The sequence below is a fragment of the Bubalus kerabau genome, chromosome 7 (genome assembly GCF_029407905.1).
Source record: "Bubalus kerabau isolate K-KA32 ecotype Philippines breed swamp buffalo chromosome 7, PCC_UOA_SB_1v2, whole genome shotgun sequence".
NCBI classification, from domain to species: domain Eukaryota; kingdom Metazoa; phylum Chordata; class Mammalia; order Artiodactyla; family Bovidae; genus Bubalus; species Bubalus kerabau.
The window spans coordinates 8,332,937-8,356,894 of NC_073630.1; the positions used below are offsets into that span (position 1 = coordinate 8,332,937).

At 40.8% G+C, this 23,958-nt stretch overlaps 1 protein-coding gene across 5 annotated transcripts in view; it reads left to right on the plus strand.

Moving 5' to 3' along the window:
- PRDM5 (PR/SET domain 5) overlaps positions 1-23,958 on the plus strand; it is a 357,820-nt gene that overhangs the window by 272,929 nt on the left and 60,933 nt on the right. For all 5 annotated transcript variants that reach the window (XM_055587588.1, XM_055587589.1, XM_055587587.1 and 2 more), the window contains one exon: positions 5,616-5,701. In XM_055587588.1, the coding sequence (XP_055443563.1) occupies positions 5,616-5,701 (86 nt within the window). The remainder of the gene's footprint in view (positions 1-5,615; positions 5,702-23,958) is intronic.

A 23,958-nucleotide genomic window follows, 5' to 3' on the forward strand; every position in this document is an offset into this window, starting at 1 on the left:
GCCTTTGCAAAGCCATCTGCAGTTTTTGGAGTTCTTTTCTAAATATCCACACTCACCCCCTTTGTGTATTTCAAGTACTTTTAGGCTACGTCCATCTCAGATGTGGCAGCAGTGGGAATTTGGGGGCACCCATTTCAAGTCCAGTAAGTTAAAAAGCTTGTAATTCTACAATAAAGAGTTACAGAAAAAGTCACTTAAATTGGCATCAAGAAATTACATTCAGTTCTTTTACCTTTCCTAATGACCTTTCCTAAGTTCTTTTCCTGTCGTCACCTACCAGAGGTCTTTCTTCAATCCATCTCCTTGTTCTATTTTCTTCTTATAGTGTCAGTATCTGAAATTATCTTGATTTTTCTTTACCATTTTCTTGTCTTACTACACTAGTAAAATTGAAGAGGCAGTGATTTTGTGAATATATTCGCCAACTGTGTTCTTAAAGCCCAGGGCAGTAAATAGAAGATGGTGTGTGCTCAAAAAATGTCTGTTTAATGAATGAATAAATTAGCTTCCAGGATTATCTACTTTGTGACACCTGTTCAAGTCAACTTAAAATCAACCTTCTACAGTTGTCATCATGTTTCTGTGTGTTCCTTGATGTGTTTGAAGAAAACAGAAGTGGACTTTAATGATATTCAGTGTCAGAATAATTTAAAGAAAGAAGCAGATGCAACATGCTCATCTATTTTCCTTAGTTAAGTGAAAACATTTTGCTGTTAGATATGCTTCAGTATTATTCATGCTACTACGCTCATTGAATCTTAGCTATTGGTAGCTAAATCTCATAATGTAATATGGGATGCTTGCCAATACTATTTTTCCTTTCTAAATCTTGAAGGTAGTTACTTAAATGTGGTTCTCAAGGCGAGGTTCAATATTAAGTCAGTATGTGCATCCGCTTGGGATCTGCTTTGAGATATAACATGCATTCCTAGCCTGCCCCTGACTTTTTCCTGATGAGCTTTGATAACTAAAGGAATGCCTCATTCTCCCAGTCAGAAAGATCTGGTCAATGTCAGCTGTAATTGCAAGAAGCAGAGTTTTTGACAGTAACTTTAGAAAGTCTAACCTCATTTATATAAAAACTAGCCATATTATTAATTTATGTGATGGTCTAAGGGTTAAATATTAAGCATTAAAATTCTGATTCTACCGTTTAACAGCTGTGTCATCATTAACAAATCACTTATCTTCCCTGTGCCTTACTTTCCTCACTTGTAAACTCAAGCTATGAATTCCTAGATCATAATGTTGTTACAAGAAATAAAATTACTAATTTACCTCAAGTGTTCTGAACAGTATGTTTCAACCATTACTTTTCCATTTACGTTGGTTTTTAGCTCAGTTTGTTTGTTTGTTTGTTTTTAGCTAAGTTTCAGATGAGCTAATTTTCATGTTAGTGAGAATTTGAACATTGCTATTAACTTATGCAAAATGTGAACAATCAGTCTTCAAATCTACTAGAGGTGTTTAAAAATAATCATTGTTTGGATTCACATCATATTGTACATCGGAGCTTATATACTGGCAGTGATCATGTAAGAAAGAAAGATCTATATTCTTAGAGTTAACCAAAATTGAAGGATAATTTTCACTTACGCCATAATAATTTTATGTGTAGACAAAAATATTTCCTGGAAACATACTCATCATAGTACTTGCAATAATGACAGAAAATATCACATGCATATTGTGAAAAAAAATAACCTAGAAATAACAGCTTGTCTTTAATTTTCAAGTTAGACAAATGACTTTAATATTTAGCAGCATGTTGGCTTATACAGGTAACATTCAGCTTCTGATTGTGTGAGAGAGCAGATAGCTTTGTCCATGGAGTCTAGAGAGACAGGATTGCTTTAAACATGCTCCAACCAAAAGGGTGACAGCTTAATGTAGTCTGTCAAGGCTGATTCTCAAATCACACACTCTGGTTTTTAAATGAATTTATCAAAGCCATTTACCCAGTGACAGCCTTTAAAACTGGAGGTATACCCTGGGGTGGTAGAATGAGTGGAGTGGAACTTACTCAGTACCCAGACCTGTCAGCTCAACATTGCGGGATCTCAGGGTTGGAAGGAGGTGGAAACACTGATAGTCTAGAGTACGGGTTTCTCTTCTGAGCATTCTACTTAGGTCTCAGGAACAGCAGACAGAGAGACATCAATGATGATAATAATTGCCTCCACTATGAACAAGGTGATTCTATGAGTTTGCTAGTACTGCTGTAACAAAGTACTGCAAACTGAGTGGCTTAAACAACAAAAACGTATTGTCTAATACCTTCTGTTATGGAGGCTAGAAGGCTGAGATCAAGGCGTTGGCATGACCTCACTCCCTCTGAAGGCACCAGGGAAGCATCTGCTCCAGGATTTTCTTCTGGCGGTTCTGCTGTGGCAGCGTAACTCCACTCTTCACAGGGCCTTCTCCCTGTGTCTCTGTCTCTTCATGGGTATGTTCTTGTATGGACACCAGTCACATAAGATTAGGGATAACACAACTCTAGTGACATTTGCAACAGCTGTATTTCCAGATAAGGTCATTCTGAGGTGCTGGAATTAGGACTTTAATATGTGGATTTTTTTTGGAGGTGGGGAGCACAGTTCAATCCGAAATAGGTGGCCATACATTTTTATTGTCCCAACTGGATCAATTGTCTCAGTGCAAAAGAGTGCTGTTAATAATTGTTCCATGGTTGCCGACACAGAGACTGCTTTAAACAAACCTGAATGTTTGATCAGAATATCTTGGAGATAGGTAAAGTTTATTCCATTTTTCAGAGGTTCACTAAGGTTGCATGGCTTCCCCAGAGTTACACCTAGAAGAGGATGAGCAGTATTCAGACTCAGAACAATCAGACTATAGAAGAGGAGAAAAAGCTCATGTCTGTAGTGGAAACTTCTGCATTATGACACCAGTTAAAATAGGGAATTAACTTGTTTTGCCCCATTCTCTAAAATTCCTTAGCATTTGTTATCTCGTTTTCCTTGCTTAATCAATTTTGGCTGTCATGAAAGAAAATAATAATTTGATGTGTTTCATTAGGTTTAATTCATGTAACCAACAACTATAAATCTTTGATTCTTTCATATTTTCCTGGCTATTCTATTTGTATTTGGAGAGCAATCACACACATAAAGTTCTGTCTTTGATAGAAAGAGAATAGCTATGAATATTAAGTTAATTCATGATTGCTAAAAATTTCTGAAACATCTTTACCAACAATTTTACTGTTTATCATGCTTTATCTGTAATCTAGATTGATTTAATTGTTAATAGATAAGGAAATATTTTAGCACTCTTCTTCTGATAAGAAAATTGAAAATCTAAAATGTAAAAGATTTTACATTGAAAATCTAAAAAGTTACTTCCTTTTCATACTTTCTGAAGAAGGAAATAAAATTATCTGGACTTCTGGGATATAGGAGTTACCTCCATGAGCATTAGCAACTTGCTCTTTTCTTCCAGTCTTTTTTCAGTGAGTTTGCATTGTTAAAGTTCAGTGATTACAAAATCAATAAATGATGATTTCTGTTATTACTTCTGTCACTGATGCTCTTACTATTATGGCTGAGGCTATGAATATTTTTTTCATTCTTGTCGAAAAAAAAATTTTACAAATATCAGAGAACTGAAAATAATAAAACTTAAGAGGTTAGATGTAGGGAGAAGTAAGTAAAAAATGGCTATTTAAGTTTCTCATTTGGTAAGTGGATGAATGTGGTATAACTAATCAGGACAGGACACACAGTGGCGGAGGATAAATTTCATTAATGCTGAATTTTCATTGTTGGTGAAATATACAAATGAAGGTACCCAATGGGTATACAGATAGCTCAAGATAGGAGCTCAACAGAGATCTGGAATGAAGATAAACATATGCTATCATTTTAGGGTTAAAATAGGATTATCTTTTCCTAGTTGTTCAAACAAATTGGACCCTGCTAAGTCTTTATTTTTTATGTGTATGAAAAGCCACACTTACCCAGGTTCACAGTCAAGAACTCTCAGTTGATTTACTTAGTGCAGAAGTTGATTTTGTCTCCCAGAAAAAAATTGGTAAGCCTAGATAGTTCGTTGAAGAGTTCTGTTCCAGTCTGTGCTGCCTTTGTTATTTTTCGGTTTTTCTTTCTTCCTCCTTGAGTGGTTGTCATTGTTTCACACTGTCCACTTGAGAGAGAGTTCAGAGGGAGTGTCCTGGGTGTGTCTCAAGGAGAGGCTGGGGAGCTGCTGAGCTGGCGGCTCTGCCCCAGTTGTTTGCAGGTGACGTTACTGTTGACAAGGGTTCAGAGAGCAGGGCGAGTCCCCCTGTGCCTCAGGGCCTCCAGTCCCAGGAACGTGGCTGGACACTTTATAAAGCAGCTGGGCAGAGGTCAGGCAAGGCCGTGATGAGAAATGACCATTGGTTTAAGCCGCAAGAAGCTCATTGTCGACCTGGTGGACATGTTCACCGGCATGACTCAAGTAGCCTGTGCTTGGATGAGACTGAGTGAGAAGAGAATCAAATGGGATGTAAGGGAGCAGAAGACCAGCATACTACTTGTCCAAAGGCCTGTCTCTGAGGGGGAAAGGGAGACAGAAATTTTACATGTGCTGAAGGCACATATTTTATTGTATTAATGTCTGCTTGCAGCCAGGATCTAGGATCCTGTCATGTAAGTACATTCTCATTTCTTCATACTAGTGATTTTGAGTTACTGTCCATTCTGAATAACTAAGCTTTGACGAGTGAGTAGCTTCACATTCGTCCTGGAGATTAAATTTTGTTGTATTTTTTTATTTTTATTTTTTACAGTAAAACTTTTTAGAAATTGTGATGTGGATGAGTATGCTTGCTTGTTTTAAAAAAATGGGTTTACCTGTTTTCTAGATATAACCTCTTCTCACTTGTAATAGAAAGTATGAATCAGTTATTATTTAGTTTAACAAGTTCTGTTTAACATATATCAGATTTATTAAATCCTTTTAAAACTCATAACCTTATTGAGGTAGACTATGAAATCTTTTTTAAAAAACAAAGTATCAGTGAAACAAAGATCCCTATTATGTTCAGTACAGAGCACATTGATGCAAAATCTTTTTAACAAATTCTTACAATTAGGAGATTTAATTTGGTCTGAAATATTAAAAGGAAGGGGCTTCCCTGGTGGCACTAGTGCTAAAGAACCTGCCTGCCCGTGCAGGAGATGTAAAGATGCAGGTTCCATCCCTGGGTCGGGAAGATCCCTTGGAGGAGGGCACGGCAACCCACTCCAGTATTCTTGCCTGGAGAACCCCAGGCTCCCAAGGAGAATCCCGGGCTCCCAAGGAGCCTGGTGGGCTACCATCCTTGGCGTCACAAGGAGTCAGGCTTGACTGAAGTGACTTAGCAAAGGGAGCGAGCCTGCTGCTGGTAAATGTGGCTGGTATCTGATGCAGGAAGTGCTCCGGGCTCACTGCCTCTCCACAGGAGGGACAGCTCCTCCTCTGCCCTGAAGTGCCCTGGGGTCGCCTGGCCGCTCCTGAGTCTCTTCTTGGCCATGCACTAGTGTTTGTGAAGGCCTGCTGCAGGAGGAGTGGTAGTACGTGCCTGCTTTGCTGCTGTAGACTTTTCTGACAGGAAGCCTGCCTTTATCTTGTAGGTGAGCGTCCCTATCAGTGCCCTTACTGTGAGAAAGGATTCAGTAAAAATGACGGCCTGAAGATGCACATTCGTACTCACACCAGGGTAAGACAATATTCTATCTCATTTCTTATAAGATCCACACTTATTTTAAAGATATTTAACTTTACCTGAGAAAGCAAAGGTGGTATATCTGAAACTTTATGTTTGTGGTGAATATTTGAGGATATCTTTTTTTTTTTTTTTTAAGACATAACAATGAAAGAAACAAAAATCCAAATCCCCAGAGCCTTCCCATTCTTTAACTTGTGAACTAGTTCTTAGGAGTAACAGGAGTTACAACTGTCAAACAGCCAAGTAAGTGAATGTAGCCGAGTATTTGCCAGAAATGCAGATGCCAGCCCTTCCCGAACAGAGGTGCACCTGTCAGCCTGTGACCGTTAATTAACGTATGTGAGCGAGTATATTTGCAAGAAAGACGTTGAAGACAATTTGAATTCTCGTGGGAGGTGGCAGACAAGGGAGCCCCTGGCTCTGCAGGGTGAGCCCGGTACCCTCCTTCATTCTTTTGCCAAGGGTGCCCTTTGCGCCTCTGCTGTCAGCGCCTCCCTGGATCATTGTCTTTCTGTGATACACAGCTTTTTCAGACCCCAGCCTCTGTGTCCCACGCTAGAAAAAAATGGCAGCAGCTCACCCTCTGTCTAGCTGCCTTTCTTAGCTCACTGTTCAGTTTAGGACACCAGCTTTACATGGACTTCCCACTTGAACATTTGATGTTTTTAAATAGCTCTTCTTGATTGTGCTCTATCCATCTTTTCCACTGCATTACCTTTCACACAGTTCTTTTCAGTTCGGCCTTTTGAAAGTCTTATGGTCTGTATGTAAATGCCAAATTTTTTCAGATTTTGAGAGATGTGCCTAATCCCCTTAAGAGCAGTTCTAATTTAGGCTTCTCCTGAATTCATTTTTTACCTTAGCTGTAAAATAAGAACTTTAGAGGAAACAAATAATGACATCCTTGCCAGTGTAATAATATTCCAGCTTTCCACTTTAGTTCTGTAGGCTATAAAAGATAACCTCTGAGGTCCTGTTAAGAAAACACTCCTCTTGTGTTCGTGGTGGAGAAGGGAGGCAGCTTCTGTGCTCTCTAGAGTAAACCCACATTGGGTTTCTCATTCTGATTTAAAATACAGTACTCATATTATGTGGATATTTGGAACTGGAGTAACTGCTAAGTACTTCATAGACAGTGAAGGGTTAGATAAATATTACTCCTCTTAATATGGCTTATGTACATATTCAACTATTTATTACAGAGTGAGCACTATTGAAGAGGTTGAATGTTGTTTAGGAGGTTATTCTGGGTACGTTTCATTGTTACAATAGTGCCAATAATGTGTTTTAGACCAGAGCAAAAGAGTGCTAATCCCTTTTATCAAAACTAATGATGTTAACCAAAACCTGGGCCTTATGAGTGCATGTTAAACTGTTTTACAGAGTTATACCTCAGAAAAGGATGTTTGGATTCAGGGAAAAAATACCTTTTGGGTGTTCTCAAGAATGGGCAATATTTCCAATTTAAATAATATGGTTTTTACTTTGCTTATTCATGAGAATAATACTAATAGTTAAATACAAAGGCCAGTAATCACATGTCAGGTACTATATTTTAGATGTTCAGGTTTATTGATTCACGTAAGGCTCACAACAGTTCGTGAATGCATTCAACCTCAATGCGGTAGGTATTATTGTGATCTGTTCTTTTTTAAATATGTTTATTTTTAATTGAATGATAATTGCGTTACAGTGTTGCATTGGTTTCTACCAAACATGAATCAGCCATAGGTTTACCCATGTCCCCTCCCACTTGAACCTCCCTCCCACCTGCCTCCCTACCCTAACCCTCCAGGTTGTTACTGAGCCCGGTTTGAGTTCTGAGGCATACAGCAAATTCGCATTGTGTCTGCTTTACATATGGTAAAGTATGTTTCCATGTTACTCGGTCTACCTCCCACCCTCCCCTGTTTCCCTGCCCACCTGTGTCCATGGGTCTGTTTTCAGTGTCTGTGTCTCCACTGCTGCTCTGCAAATAGGTTCATTAGTACCATCTCTCAGGATCCCATGTATATATGCATTACTATACAATAATTGTTTCTCTCTTTCTGACTTACTTCCCTCTGTATAATAGGCTCTAGGTTCATCCACCCCATTAGGACTGACACAAATGCCTTCCTTTTTATGGCAGGGTGATATTCCATTGTGTATATGTACCACAGCTTCCTTATCTATTTATCTGCCAATGGACATCTAGGTTGCTGCCATGTCCTAGCTATTGTAAATAGAGTTGCAGTGAACATTGGGTTATATGTGTCTTTTTCAATTTTGGTTTCCTCAGGGTATATGCCTAGGAGTGGGATGCCTAGTAGTATATGCCTAGCTGGGTCATATGGTGGTTTTATTCCTAATTTTTTAAGGAATTGCCATTTTTTAAGAGTTGCTAACTGCTCTCCTTAGTGGCTGTATCAATTTACATTCCCACCACAGTGCAGGAGGGTTCCCTTTGCTCTACACCATCTCCAGCATTTATTGTTTGTAGACTTTATGATGATGGCCATTCTGACCATTGTGAGGTGATAGCTCATTGTAAATTTGATTGGCACTGCTCTTAATATTGAGTGATGTTGAGCATCTTTTCATGTGTTTGTTAGCCATCTGTATGTCTTCTTTGGAGAAATGTCCTTTTAGGGCTTTTGCCCATTTTTTGATTGGTTGTTTCTTTTTCTGGTATTGAGTTATATGAGCTGATTGTATATTTTGGAAATTAATCCTTTGTCAGTTGTTTCATGTGCTATTATTGCTCCCATTCTGAGGGTTGTGTTTACTCCTTGTTTATAGTTTGCTGTGTAAATCTTTTAAATTTAATTAGGTCCCACTTGTTTACTTTTGTGTTTATTTCCATTACTCTAGGAGGTGAGTCATAGAGGATCTTGCTGTGATTTATGTCATCGAGTGTTCTGCCTATGTTTTCCTCTAGGAGTTTTATAGTTTATGGCCTTACATTTAGGTCTTTAATGTGTTTTGAGTTTATCTTTGTGTGTGGCATTAGGAAGTGTTCTAACTTCATTCTTTTACATATAGCTGTTCAGTTTTCCCAGCACTGTCTATTAAAGAGGCTGTCTTTGCCCCATTGTATATTCTTGCCTCCTTTGTCAAAAATAAGGTATCCATAGGTGCTTGGGTTTATCTCTGGGCTTTTGATCTTGTTCCATTGGTTTCTGTTTTTGTGCCAGTACCATGCTGTCTTGATGACTACAGCTTTGTAGTATAGTGTAAAGACAGGAAGGTTGATTCATCCAGCTTCATTCTTCTTACTCAAAATTGCTTTGGCTATCCTGGATCTTTTGCGTTTCCATATGAATTGTGAAATTTATTGTTCTAGTTCTGTGAAAAATGCCATTGGTAATTTGATAGGGATTACATTGAACCTGTAGATTACATTTGGCAGTATAGTCATTTTCACATTATTAATTCTTCAGCCGAGGAACCTGGAATCTCTCTCCATCTATTTATGTTGTCTTTAATTTCTTTCATCAGTGTCTTATAGTTTTCTGTTTACAGCACTTTTGTCTCCTTAGGGAGGTTTATTCCTAGGTATTTTATTCTTTTTGTTGCAATGGTAAATGGTATTGATTCCTTAATTTCTCTTTCTCATATTTCTTTGTTAGTGTATAGGAATGCAAGTGATTTCTGTGTATTGGTTTTGTATCCTGCCACTTTGCTGAATTCACTGATGAGCTCTAGTAATTTTCTGATGGTATCTTTAGAGTTTTCTATATATACTATCATATCAGCTGCAAATGGTAAGAGCTTTACTTCTTCTTTTCTAATCTGGATTCCTTTTATTTGTTTTCCTTCTCTAATTGCCATAGCTAGGACTTCCAAAACTATGACAAATAATAGTGGTGAGAGTTGGCATCCTTGTCTGGTTCATGATCTTGGAATGCTTTCAGTTTTTCACCATTGAGAATAATGTTTGCTGTAGGGTTAACATATATGGTCTTTATTATATTGAGCTAGGTTCCTTCTATACCCATTTTTGAACAGTTTTTTTTAATCATAGATGAGTATTGAATTTTGTCAAAACTTTTTCTGCACCTGTTGAAATTATCATATGGTTTTTATCTTTCAGTTTGTTAATATGGTGTATCACATTGATTGATTTGTGTATATTGAAGAATCCTTGCATCACTGGGATAAACCCAACTTAATCATGGTGTGTGATCTTTTTAATGTGTTGTTGAATTCTGTTTGCTAGAATTTTGTTGAGAATTTTTGCCTATATGTACGTCAGTGATATTGGCTTATTATTTTCTTGTTTTGTGTTGTTTTTGTCCGGTTTTGGTATCGGTGATGGTGGCCTCATCAAATGAGTTTAGAAGTGTTCCTTCCTCTGCAATTTTGGAAGAGCTTTAGAAGGATAGGGATTAGTTCTTCTCTAAATGTTTGATAGAATTCACCTGTGAAGCCATCTGACCCTGGGCTGCTTTTTGGGGGGAAATTTTTTTATCACATTTCAATTTCTGTGCTTATTACTGGATTGCTAATAATTTCTATTTTTTCCTGGTTCAGTCTGGGAAGATAGAACTTTTCTAAGAATCTGTCCATTTTTTCTAGGTTGTACATTTTATTGATACATAGTTGTTTGTAATAGTCTCTTATGATCCTTGGTATTTCTGTGTTGTCTGTTGTAACCTCTCCTTTTTCATTTCTAGTTTTGTTGATTTCATTCTTCTCTTTTCTTTTCCTGATGAGTCTGGCTAGTGGTTTGTCATTTTTTTTTTTATATTCTCAAAGAACCAGCTGTTTGTTTTCTTAATCTTTACTGTGTTTCCTTCATTTATTTTTCATTTATTTCTTCTCTGATCTTTATGATTTCTTTCCTTCTACTAACTGGGTTTTTTGTTGTTTTTGTTGTTCTTTTTACAGTTGTTTTATATGTAAAGTTAGGTTATTTGTCTGACGTTTTTCTTGTTTCTTGAGGTAGGATTGTATTGCTATAAACTTCCCTCTTAGAACAGCTTTTGCTGCATCCAATAGGTTTTGAGTTGTTGTGTTTTCATTGTCATTTGTTCTAGGAATTTGTTGATTTCTCCTGATTTCTTCAGTAACCTGTTCATTATTTAGAAACATACTGCTTAATCTCCATGTGTTTGTGTTTTTTGTAGTTTTTTCCGCTGTGATTGATATCTAGTCTCATAGTGTTGTGGTCAGAAAAGATGATTGATATGATTTCAGTTTTTTTTAATTTACTGAAGTTTGATTTGTGACACAAGATATGGTCTGTCCTGGAGAATGTTCCATGTATACTTGAGAAGAAAGTGTGTGTGTTCTTCTGCATTTGGGTGAAAAGTCCATAAGACATCAATTAGGTCCATTTGGTCTAGTGTTTCATTTCAGGTTTGTGTTTCTTTATTAATTTTCTGTTTTGATGATCTGTCCATTGGTGTGAGTGGGGTGTTAAAGTCCCCTGCTATTATTTTATTGCTGTCAATTTCCCCCTTTATGTCTATTAGTGTTTGCCTTATGTATTGAGGTGCTCCTATTTTGGGTGCACAGATATTTACAATTGTTATCTCTTCTTGGATCGTTCCCTTGAACATTACGTAGTGCCCTTCTTTATCTCTTAATAATATTCTTTATTTTAAGGTCTATATTGTCTAAAGTGAGAATTGCCACTCCAGCTTTCTTTTGATTTCCATTTGCATAGAATATCTTTCTCCATCCTTTTGCTCTCAGTCTATATGTGTCTCTAGGTCTGAAGTGGATCTCTTGTAGACAGCATATGTATGGGTCTTGTTTTTGTATACATTCAGCCAATCTGTGTCTTTTGGAGTGTTTAATCCATTTACATTTAAAGTAATTATGTATGTTCCTATTGGCATTTTCTTAATTGCTTTGGAGTTGTCTTTGAGGGTCTTTCCTTTCTCTTGTGTTTATTGCCTATATAAGTCCCTTTAATATTTGTAGTAAAGCTGGTTTGGTGGTCCTAAATTCTCTTAATGTTTGCTTGTCTGTAAAGCTTGTGATTTCTCCATCAATTCTGAATGAGATCCTTGCCGGGTAGAGTAATCTTGGTTGTAGACTTTTCCCTTTCTGTACTTTAAATACATCCTGACATTCCCTTCTGGCCTGCAGAGTTTCTGCTGAAAGAGCAACTGTTAATCGTATGGGTTTTCCCTTGTATGTTACTTGTTGCTTTTCCCTTGCTGTTTTTAATATTCTCTTTTTGTGTTTAATCTCTGTTATCTTGATGAGTATGTGTTCTGACATGTTTCTCCTTGGGTTTATCCTGTAGGGGACTCTCTGCACTTCTTGTCTTGGACTTAACTGTATTTCCTTTCTCATGCTGGGGAAGTTTTCACTATAATCTCTCCAGAAATTTTCTCAGTGCCTTTCTGTTTCTCTTCTTCCTCTGGGACCCCTATAACTTGAATGTTGGTGTGATTAAAGTTGTCCAAGAGGTCTCTGAGGCTGTCGTTGATTCTTTTCATTCTTCTTTTATTCTGCTTTTCAGGGATTATTTCCACCATCCTGTCTTCCAGCTTACTTATCTATTCTTCGGCTTCTGTTAATCTACTATTTATTCCTTCCAGAGTATTTTTAATTTCAGTAATTGAGTTATTCATCTGTTTGTTTATTCTTTATTTCTTCTGTGTCCTTGGTAATTGTGTTAATTGTGTTGATTGCTTCTTGCATTTTCTCCATTCTATATTTTAACATCTTTACTATCATTACTCTGAATTCTTTTTCAGATAGTTTGCCTATTTCCTCTTTGTTTGGTTGCTCTTGTGTGTTTTGAGTTTGTTCAGTCATTTGCACAAAAATTCTCTGCCTTTTCATTTTCTAAAACATGTATTGTGTCTCAGATCTTTTCTCAGGCTTTGAAGTTGGATCCTTTCTTCCTTTTGGTTTCTGCTCTTGGTGGGTAGGGTTGATCCAGTGGTTTGTGTAGGTTTTTGTTGGGTGTGACTTGTGCTCTGTTGGGAGGAGGTAAGCTTCCCCCAACTCTGGTGGGCACAAATATGAGGTGGTAATCCCTTGTGCCTAGGGTAGGGGTTTGTGTTTTTGTCTTGTTGTTTCGGTGAGATGTCCTGCTCTGGGTGCTGCCGGCAGTTGGGTGATTCCGTGTCTTGTATACAGGTGGAAGCCTCTGTGGGAATTCTCACTAATTAATACTGTCTGGGGTTATGAGTTTTCTGGTAGTCTAGAGTCTTGTTGTCAGTGCTCCCACTCCAAAGGCTCAGGACCTGATCTCTTGCCAGGGAACTGAGACTCCACAGGTGGTTTCTTATGGCATAAAGGGGGATTAAAGCAAACACACTAAACACAGGAAACAAAATGCAAACCCCAGACAAGTGGCAACTACAAAATCAGGCAAATGCTAACAAAAATAATGGAATATATATATATACACACATAAAAAACACCAAAACAGTCCCCCAAAAAAAGAAAGTAGAAGAGATTGACCAAGCGAGCAAAGGAAGGCAAAAATGATACCAACCAGTTAAAAACAAAACTAATTAAAGCATAAACTGAAAACAAAACCAAAGTAGTATGCCAACTGGGGAGTAAAGAAACAAAAGCAAAACAGACTAATAAACATGGAGAGAAAAAGAGAGAAAAGAAAAGATAGTATAGAAAAGCAAAGTTAAATAGAGATAAATAAAGGAGATTTACATATATTAAAGAATAACTACAACAGGGAAAGAATAAGAAAACAAAAGAATACATGTACAGAAGAAAAATAAATGCTTAAAAAATTATTTTAATTAAAAAAAGAAAAAAGGGTAAAACCCCTCCAAACTGCAAAAGGCCAATGTGGAGGCAGACATATTTAAAGGAAATAAAGAGTGTGATTGACAAAAAAGATTCTCAAAAATGTAAAGAGATTTAACAGTACTAATAAAATCAACAACTGTAGCAACAGAGGGGGAAAAAGGGGAAAAAGAAGAAAATCTACAAGGAACCACAGAACATGTTAAAATAGAATAATAAATGTTTTCCTCAGATCTCAGCTGTCACCGTCTTTTCCCTTGCTGTGAGTCACAGTCACATTGTCTCCCTGGGATGCCCTCCAATAGTGAGCTGGTCTGGTCTCTAGACCTGTTGTGGGGGCAGCTCAGACTCTGATCTGGTCCTACTTTTGCATGTTCTTGCCTCTGATGTCTGAATCTGCCCATGCTGATGCATTTCTTTTGCAGGACCTCTCATTGTCCTTTTATATATTCTGTAGATACAAAGTCTGCCTAGTTGATTGTGTGGATTTAATCTGCAGCTTTTACCACTGGTGGGAAGATTGTGTGTTCTTTTCCTCAGCCCCCCTGCCCCTGGTTTCAGTCATGGTTTTACCTTCACCTCTGCATGTGAGTCATCCCCTAGGGTTTGCTCCTGAGGCTGCCCTGGAGCACTTGGGTCTGCCCCCAGGAAGTTCTGGTGTGGAGGTGTTACAGCCGCTTGGGTCCCAGGGGCCCTGGTAGTATCGGGTATCCGGGGAGCCAGCAGCTAGGACGTTGGAGAGTAGGGTGCTCTCAGAGTCTATTCTAGCCCCTGGCTGCTCTATCCCAGTGGGGACCCCTTGAGGGGGTGGCATGTGAGCTTGGATCACGGGGACCCTGGCAATGCCAGATACACAGGGTTGCTGGCAGCAGTTGTCACAGGAGGTAAGGCCCTATTCGGGTTTTTCCTAGCTTATGGCAGCTCTGCCCCAATGAGGATTGTTTACAGAGGTGGCACAGCTTCTTGGATCATGGGAACTCTGATAGTGCCAAGTGTGTAGGGACACCAGCTGCCTTAGCCACGGAGCTGTGGTCCTACTTTAGTCTTTTCCTAGCCTCTGGCAGCTGGCAGTCAGAGGGCCTCTTTGGCTGGTCCTTCTCTGTTACTTGGTCCATTTCAGGCACTGACAGGACCCTGCCTGGGGTCCTCTTGTTTCTCAGCACACCAGGCTCTTAAAGGGCCACCCCGCCTGGGGTCCTTCTCTGTTGCTGGGCATGTCAGGGGCTTAAAGGGCCCCTTCCTCTGGGGTCTTTTCAGCTCTCTAGCACTGACACGTGTGTTTGGCTGGGGGCGGGGGGCGGGGTGTGGGGGGAGGCAATAGAGATGGCTCCACTCCCTGTGTGTGACTCAGCAGTGTTGCCCTGCCTCCTTGTTTGCCTGTCTTTCCTTTAGAAGCATTTCCCACTGCGATCTCTCCCCTCAGGTCCTCTTGGGCCGTCTGTCCTCAGTCAACAGCAGACCTCGCCCTGGGATTGCTCAGCAATCACTGTGCTCCAGCTCCCAGCCTCTCTGCCTTCCAGAGGACCCATGACCCTGTTCAGGGTATGTAGGGCTACGACAAGGATTTTCTGAGTGATTCTCATTCAATTCAGACTGCCACAGATCAGCTGGTTCACTCTGCAAAGCCTCAAATGCTTCTCCTCTGTCCCAAACAGGTGTCCCATTGTGGGGGCTTGGGTGATTATTTCTGTCCCCGATTTAGGGAAGTTTTCAACTATTATCTCCTCAAGTATTTTCTCATGGTCTTTCTTTTTGTCTTCTTCTTCTGGGACTCCTATGATTTGAATGTTGGGGCATTTAACATTGTCCCAGAGGTCCCTGAGATTGTCCTCATCTCTTTTAATTCATTTTTCTTTTTTCCTCTCTGCTTCATTTATTTCTACCATTCTATCTTCTACCTCAGTTATCCTATCTTCTCCCTCCATTATTCTAATGTTGGCCCCCCCAGAGTGTTTTTGATCTTATTTATTGCATTATTCATTATATATGGACTCTTTTTTATTTCTTCTAGGTCCTTGTTAAACCTTTCTTGCATCTTCTCGATCCTTGTCTCCAGGCTATTTATCTGTAACTCCAATTTGTTTTGAAGATTTTGGATCATTTTCACTATCATTATTTGTAATTCTTTATCAGGTAGATTCCCTATCTCTTCCTCTTTTCTTTGGTTTGGTGGGCATTTATCCTGTTCCTTTACCTGTTGGGTATTTCTCTGCCTCTTCATCTTGTTTATATTGCTGAGTTTGGGGTGGCCTTTCCATATTCTGGCAGTTTGTGGAGTTCTCTTTATTGTGGAGTTTCCTTGCTGTGGATGGGTTTGGACAGGTGGCTTGTCAGGGTTTCCTGGTTAGGGAAGCTTGTGTCGGTGTTCTGGTGGGTGGAGCTGGATTTCTTCTCTCTGGAGTGCAATGAAGTGTCCAGTAATGTGTCAGTGGATTCCGAGTGACTTTGGGCAGCCTGTATATTGAAGCTCAGGGCTATGTTCCTGTGTTTCTGGAGAATTTGTGTGGTATGTCTTGCTCTGGAACTTGTTGGCCCTTGCGTGGTGCTTGGTTTCAGTGTAGATATGGAGTCGTTTGATGAGCTCCTGTTGATTAATGTTCCCTGGAGTCAGGAGTTCTCTGGTGTTCTTCAGGATTTGGACTTAAGCCTCCTGCCTCTGGTTTTCAGTCTTATTCTTACATTAGCCTCAAGACTTCTCCATCGATACAGCACCAATGATAAAAAGTCTAGGTTAAAGATGATAAGTTTCTCCACAGTGAGGGACACCCAGAGAGGTTCACAGAGTTACACGGAGAAGAGAAGAGGGAGGAAGGAGACAGAGGTGACCAGGAGGATAAAGGGGGGAATTAAAAGGGGAGAGAGCAAGCTAGCCAGTAATCACTTCCTTATGTGCACTCCACAGTCTGGACCACTCAGAGTTCTTCACAGAGTTATACAGAGAAGAGAAGAGGGAGGAAGGAGACAGAGGTGGCCAGGAGGATAAAGGGGGAATGAAAAGGAGACAGACAGATCCAGCCCGGATCTGTAATCAGTTCCCTGTGTTCTCCACAGCCCGGAACACACAAAGAGATTCGCAGAGTTGGGTAGAGAAGGAAAGGGGGAGGGGGAAGATAGAGGTGACCTGGTAGAGAAAAAGGAGAGTCCAAAGGGGAATAGAGCAGTCATGTCAGTAATCTTGCTCCCAAGTAAAAATGGGTACTGAAGATTGGGTTCTTAAAGGTACAGAATTGATAACAAATACCAAAAAGCAAAGATTAAAAACCTAGAGTACAGGCTGGATTCTCAAGAATACAATATTAAAGAAAAAAAAAGACAAAGTCACAAAAATTATGAAATATATATATATATGACGTTTGCTTAAAAAGTAGGGTTTTTTTTTGCAAACTAATAGTAGGTTATAAAAGTGAAAATTAAAGGAGTAATAGAGGACTTAAAAATTAAAAAAAAATTTAAAGAATGATAATAGTAAAAATATATCTAGGACTTTCTCCGGTGTTGTGGACAGTGTCGGGTCAGTTCATTTTCAGATAGTTCCTTGATCCAGCTTATACCTCTCAAGAAGGCCGCTTCCTATGTAGTCGATGCTACATAAAACTTCAGGGTTTTAATCTGTTGAACCTGTCACTTCCAAGGCAGTTCCCTCTGTTTATTTTAGCTTCTTCTGTTTCCTGGTCTCTTCAGTGTCTAATTTCCGCCCTGACACAAGGGGGTGGTGGTAGACACTTTTTAGGCTCACTTGTTCAGTGGTGCTGTGGGGAAGGAGGAACACTGCAAACAAATATCACTGGCATGTGTGGGGAGTGCTCCCAGTGTCTCAGCCACACTGGGCCTGCCCCCGCTCACAGCGCGTGTGCCCTCCCTGCCCACACTGCTCAGGCTGTAGGTTGCTCCACCAGGAACCCTCCGAGGCCAGCCCTGGGCTGCATGCACCTCCCAGGTCTAAACTGCTCAGGTTCAGGCACTTGGGTACTCCTTCCTCAAAGGCGCAGACTCGGTTGGGCCTGCATTTTGTGCCCTTCCCAGGTCCAAGCAGCTCAGGTGACCAAATGTTTGGAGAGCACAGTTGCTGCGACTTATCAGCTCCCCTGTCCCTGCCGATCGGTTTTCTGAGCGTACAACCCGCGCACCTTCTCAGGCGGATGTCGACCGTCCAGAATCCCAAGAAGTCTTGATTAGCAATGAAGCCTGCTTGCAGTTTGGTAGATAATGCCTCTCTGGGGCCACGATTGCCCCCTTCCAGCTCTGGCTGCCCTCGCCTGCCTGTCTCTGGCAGGGGATGGGCCTGTCCACAGCCGGCTAGCTCTAGTCAGTCCTTTGTTCTGTGAGCGGGCCTCGCAGTGTCTTAGGTTAGGGCTTTTCCCAGGGTAACTATCCCACAGTCTGGTTTGCTATCTCAAGTTAGTTCCCTTAGATTCCCCTCAGGGCATTCAGGACATGTCCTTACCCTAGGCAATGCAGCCCGTACCTCCCTGCCCAGCCCCTGCTTGCTAGTGGCGGATGCAGGCGTCTGCATTGCTTCTCTGCTGGGAGTTACCATTGGACACGTAATCTGTGAGTTTTAATTATTTATTTATTTTTCCTCCCGGTTATGTTGCCCTCTGAGGTTCCAAGGCTTGCCACAGATACTCCGGTGAAAGTGTTTCCTGGTGTTTGAAAACTTCTCTCTCTTTTAAGACTCCCTTCCCAGGACAAATCTCATCCCTGCCTCTTTTGTCTCTCTTTGTATCTTTTATATTTTTTCCTACCTCCTTTTGAAGACAATGGGCTGCTTTTCTGGGTGCCTGATGTCCTCTGCCAGCATTCAGAAGTTGTTTTGTGGAATTTACTCAGCATTCAAATATTCTTTTGATGAATTTGTGGGGGAGACAGTGGTCTCCCTGTCATATTCCTCCGCCATCTTAGGACCGCCCCCCAACTCTCACATCCCTATATCATACTGGAAAAAAAAATAGCTTTGACTATTTGGACCTTTGTCTGAAAAGTGATATCAGTGCTTTTTAATATGCTGTCTAGGCTGGTCATAGCTTTTATTCCAAGAAGCAAGTGTCTTTTAATTTCATGATTGCAGTCACCATCCATAGTGATTTTGGAGATCAAGAATATAAACACTGTCACTGCTTCCAGTTTTTACCCATCTATATGCCATGAAGTGATGGGACCAGATGCCATGATCTTAGTTTTTGAATGTTGAGTTTTAAAACACCTTTTTCACTCTCCTCTTTCAGACTTCATCAAGTGGCTCTTCACTTCTTCACTTTCTGCCATAAGGGTGGTGTCATCTGCATATCTGAGGTTATTGATATTTCTATTGGCAGTTTTGAATCCAACTTGTACTTCATCCAGCCCTGCATTTCTCATGATGTACCCTGCATATGAGTTAAATAAGCAGGGTGACAATATACAGCCTTGACAGTCTCTTTTCCCAGTATTGAACCAGTCCATTGTTCCATGTCCAGTTCTAACTGTTGCTTCTTGACCTGCATACAGGTTTCTCAGGAGGCAGATCAGGTGGTCTGGTATTCCCATCTCTTGAAGAATATTCCACAGTTTGTTGTGATCCACACAGTCAGAGGCTTTAGTGTAGTCAATGAAGCAGAAGTAGATGTTTTTCTGGAATTCTTTTGCTTTTTCTGTGATCTTGTGAATGTTGGCAATTTGATCTCTGGTTCCTCTGCCTTTTCTAAATCCAGGTGTACATGAAGTTCTTGGTTCACGTACCTTTGAAGCCTAGCTTGAAGGTTTTTGAGTATTACCTTGCTAACATGTGAAATGAGCACAATTGTGTAATAGTTTGGCATTCTTTGGCATTGCTTTGAGTATTTCTTTGGGATTGGGGTGACAACTAACCTTTTCCAGTCCTGTGGCCACTGCTGAGTTTTCCAAATTTGCTGGCATATTGAGTGCAGCACCTCAACAGCATAGTTTTTTTAGGATTAGAAATAGCGTCACCTCCACTATTTTTGTTCATTGTGATGGTTCCTAAGGCCCACTTGACTTCACATTCCAGGATGTCAGGCTCTAGGTGAGTGACCACACCATTGTGGTTATCTGGGTCATTAAGAGCTTTTTTGTACAGTTCTTTTTTTGTATTCTTGCCACTTCTTCCTTTTTTTATTTTATTTATTTAAATTTATTTATTTATTTTAATTGGAGGCTAATTACTTTACAATATTGTAGTGGTTTTTGCCGTACTTTGACATGAATCAGCAATGGTTGTATATGTGTCCCCCCATCCTGAAACCCCCCCTGCCTGCCTCCCCATCCCATCCCTCAGGGTTGTCCCAGTGCACCAGCTTTGAGTACTCTGTTCAATGCATTGAACTTTGACTGGTCATCTATTTCACGTATGGTAGTATGCATGTTTCAATGCTGTTCTCTCAAATCATCCCACCCTCGGCTTCTCCTACAGAGTCCAAAAGTCTGTTCTTTATATCTGTGTCTCTTTTGCTGTCTTGCATATAGGGTCATTGTTACACTCTTTCTAAATTCATATATATGCATTAATATATTGATTGGTGTTTTTCTTTCTGACTTACTTCACTGTGTATCATAGGCTCTGGTTTCATCCACCTCACTAAAACTGATTCAAATGCTTTCTTTTCAATAGCTGAGTAATATTCCATTGTGTATATGTACCACAGCTTTCTTATCCATTCATCTGCCAATGGACATCTAGGCTGCTTCATGTCCTGGCTATTGTAAACAGTGCTGTGATGAACATTGGGGTACACATGTCTCTTTCAATTCTGCTTTCCTCAGTGTGTATGCCTAGCAGTGGGATTGCTGGGTCATATAGCAGTTCTATTTCCAGTTTTTTAAGGAATCTCCACACTGTTCTCCATAGTGGTTGTACTAGTCTACATTCCCACCAACAGTGTAAGAGGGTTCCCTTTTCTTCACACCCTTTCCAGCATTTATTGTTTATTGCTTGTAGACTTGTTGATAGCAGCCATACTGACCAGCATGAGATGTTACCCCATTGTGGTTTTGATTTGCATTTCTCTGATAATGAGTGATGTTGAGCATCTTTTCATGTGTTTGTTAGCCATCTATATGTCTTCTTTGGAGAAATGTCTGTTTAGTTTTTTGGCTCATTTTTTAATTAGGCTATTTATTTTTCTGGTATTGAGCTGCATGAGCTGCTTGTATATTTTTGAGATTAATTCTGTCAGTTGCTTCGTTTGCTATTATTTTCTCCCATTCTAAAGCTGTCTTTTCACCATGCATATAGTTTCCTTTGTTGTGCAAAAGCTTTAAAGTTTAATTAGGTCCCATTTGTTTGTTTTTGCTTTCATTTCCATTACTCTGAGAGGTGGGTCATAGAGGATCCTGCTGTGATTTATGTCAGAGAGTGTTTTGCCTATGTTTTCTTTTAGGAGTTCAGTAGTTTCTGGTCTTACGTTTAGATCTTCAATCCATTTTGAGTTTATTTTTGTGTATGGTGTTAGAAAGTGTTCTAGTTTCATGCTTTTACAGGTAGTTGACCAGTTTTCCCAGCACCATTTGTTAAAGAGATTGTCTTTTCTCCATTGTATATTCTTGCCTCCTTTGTCAAAGATTAGGTGTCCATAGGTGTGTGGATTTATCTCTGGGCTTTCTGTTTTGTTCCATTGATCTATATTTCTGTCTGTGCCAGTACCATACTGTCTTGATGACTGTGGCTTTGTAGTAGAGCCTGAAGTCAGGCAGGTTGATTCCTCCAGTTCCATTCTTGTTTCTCATGTTTGCTTTGGCTATTTTTTTTTTTTTTTTTTTGTATTTCCATACAAAATTTTTTGTACAGTTTTTTGTATTTCCATACAAATTGTGTAATTATTTGTTCTAGCTCTGTGAAAAATGCCATTGGTAGCTTGGTAGGGATTGCATTGACTCTGTAGATTGCTTTGGGTGGTATACTCATTTTCACTATATTGATTCTTCCGATTCATGAACATGGTATATTTCTCCATCTGTTTGTGTCATCATTGATTTCTTTCACTGGTGTGTAATAGCTTTCTATATATAGGTCTTTTGTTTCTTTAGGTAGATTTATTCCTAAGTGTTTTATTCTTTTCATTGCAGTGGTAAATGGAATTGTTTCCTTAATTTCTCTTTCTGTTTTCTCATTGTTAGTGTATAGGAATGCAAGGGATTTCTGTGTTTTAATTTTATATCCTTCTTACCACCTCTTCTTAATTTCTTCAGCTTCTGTTAGGTCCTTGCCATTTCTGTCTTTCTTTGTGCCCATCTTAGCATGAAATGTCCCCTTGGTATCTGTAATTTCTGCCTGGCAGTAGGTACACCTCTTCTTCCAGGCCATTGATATGAGAGGTTGAGCTAATCCAGTCAGTAGTTAATCTATCTTTGGGTTGTGTTGTTGCTATAGTTACCATAGGCTTCCATCTCCTCCTGGGTGGTGTGCTGTTTCTGTGGTCTTCGTGGGAGGTCTGCATGGCCAGGGGATACCCGTGCTGATCCCTCTTCTTCATCAGTCATGAGGTTTCAGCAGTCCCTGCATTGTCTCTGCCACAGAAGCCATCTCTCTGCCTTTGCCCCTTCCAGCAGGCGGCAGCTGGAAGGCTCCTCAGCTCAAGACCTGAGGTGGTGGCCGGCTCCAGTTCTCCTGCCCCAGCATTTGTGTGGGGAAGGCCCGGTGCACCAGATCTTCTGGTGGGGCGCTCAGCTTTCCTTCCTGTCCATGGTGGGCACCTTCTGGAGCTGCAGTGTTCCAGCTGGCCACATGTGGCTCTTTAAAATTTAACTGTAACTAATTGAAATGAAATAAGATATAAGATTTCACTTTTCCATTCACAGTAGCCACTTTACTGGTCCTTAGTGGAACCCGTGGCCTGTGGCTGCTCTGCGGGCCACATACAGGACGGCCAGATACAGGACGATCCTGTCATCACAGAAAGGTCTGCTCTGCAGCCCAGGTATGGAGCTGGGTGGCTGAACTCAGCCTTGTCTCAGTGGAGGACTCCTGCTCCTGTTCTGGCAGTGCTGTGGATCAGTGCTAGGACCTCTCCTCTTCGTGCCAGCACTGGGTATGCGCAGTGGGCCAGGTTCTGTCCCTCCCCAAGGGCAGAGGCCTTTGCCTGGACTGGAGGGTTTCCTATCTCACCTGTAGCAGCAGGTGACTTTTGTCTCCTGAAAGGAGGTGAGAACTAGGGCTTAGCAAGTGCCTTGCTCCTCACTCAGAGGCAGAAGGCATTTGTTTCCCATGTCAGAAGGGTCTGTGGCCTTGTGGTTTGTGCTTATTCCCCAGGAGTGGCTGATGAGCGCCTCGTGCCCATATGGGAGCCAGCATGCAGATGGGTTCCCTCCAGCACTCTTGCTTCGCCTTCCAACCCTTGTCAGGCCCAGCACACCTGGGTCACTGAGGGGGCCTCTCCAGACCTCCATCTCATTGCTCTCAGCAGCACTGGTGGAGCCCATTGGAAAGAGGTCGTGAATGGTTTGGACTTGCAGTGTATCTGAGTCCCCAGGAACCTGCAGTGTCTCTGTGGCCCACCATGGACCTTTGAAATTTAGTTAAAATTTGTCTTGTTTCACCTGCCCACTTTTACAGCAGCTGCTCCCCTCTCTGCTCTAACAAAGGTGCAGCAGTTTTTGTCTCCTCTGTAACGTTCACATCCCCTGCTTGTGTGCCAGCCTCAGCTCACCAAGGTGTCTCATGGCCTGAGGTTTAAATAGTGATGCTGATGGCCCAGGTTTTTCTCTCACTCTCGGCCGTGGGTGAGATGCCTCGTGACTTCCCGCATCTTGAGAGCAGGAGTTTGTTTTCAGCTCTCTAGGTTTGTTGGGACAGCTTCTTCCCCTTCATGGCGCTAGATTAATTCTCTGCCTGGGGTCTGATAAAAGCAGGAATTCTTACCCTGAGTGCCAAGCACCTTCGTTTAGTCATGGAAGCACCACTGTGTGCAGGACCTGTGTGCTCTGGTTAGAGTTAGGTTTCTGAGGGAGGCTCCTGTCTGCTAGGTGCCGAGAGAGCAGTCTGCCTGGGGGCTCAGGGTGGCTTCTGGGAACTGCGGTGAAGGCCTGGCCTGGGGAGTTCTTCTTTCTCTCTGTAGCTTCCTCACCCACTTTCTATCCTCTGTTGGCTTGTTTCTTTGTGTGGGTGATGGAGGAAATGCTTCTGGGAAGCAGTAGGGTCTCTTTTAGGTGGGAGTGGGCATCGGGTCTTAGTCTGGACAGTGTGGCTTCAACCAAGACTTAAAACACAGCCTCAGTGATGGCACCAATTTTTGCAGGCCTCTTAGGCCCGGCGATGCACCAGGCATCGTGCCAGCACCCTTCCACCCATCTTGTCTTTTGTCTAAAAAGTCTCCTTGACCATCCTAAACTATGTCTGAGGTATAAATGTCATGTCTTAACTCTTTTTGGGTAATCTCTTGAGTCCATTTTAGTACGATACTTAGGTAAAGATCATCTGAAAATTATGGACCTTTGGTTTATATTGTTTAAAACACATTGAAGTAAAATACCATCAGTGAGTTAGTGTACATGTTCATAAATATCCATTTTGTAAACATTAAGTTCAAAACGAT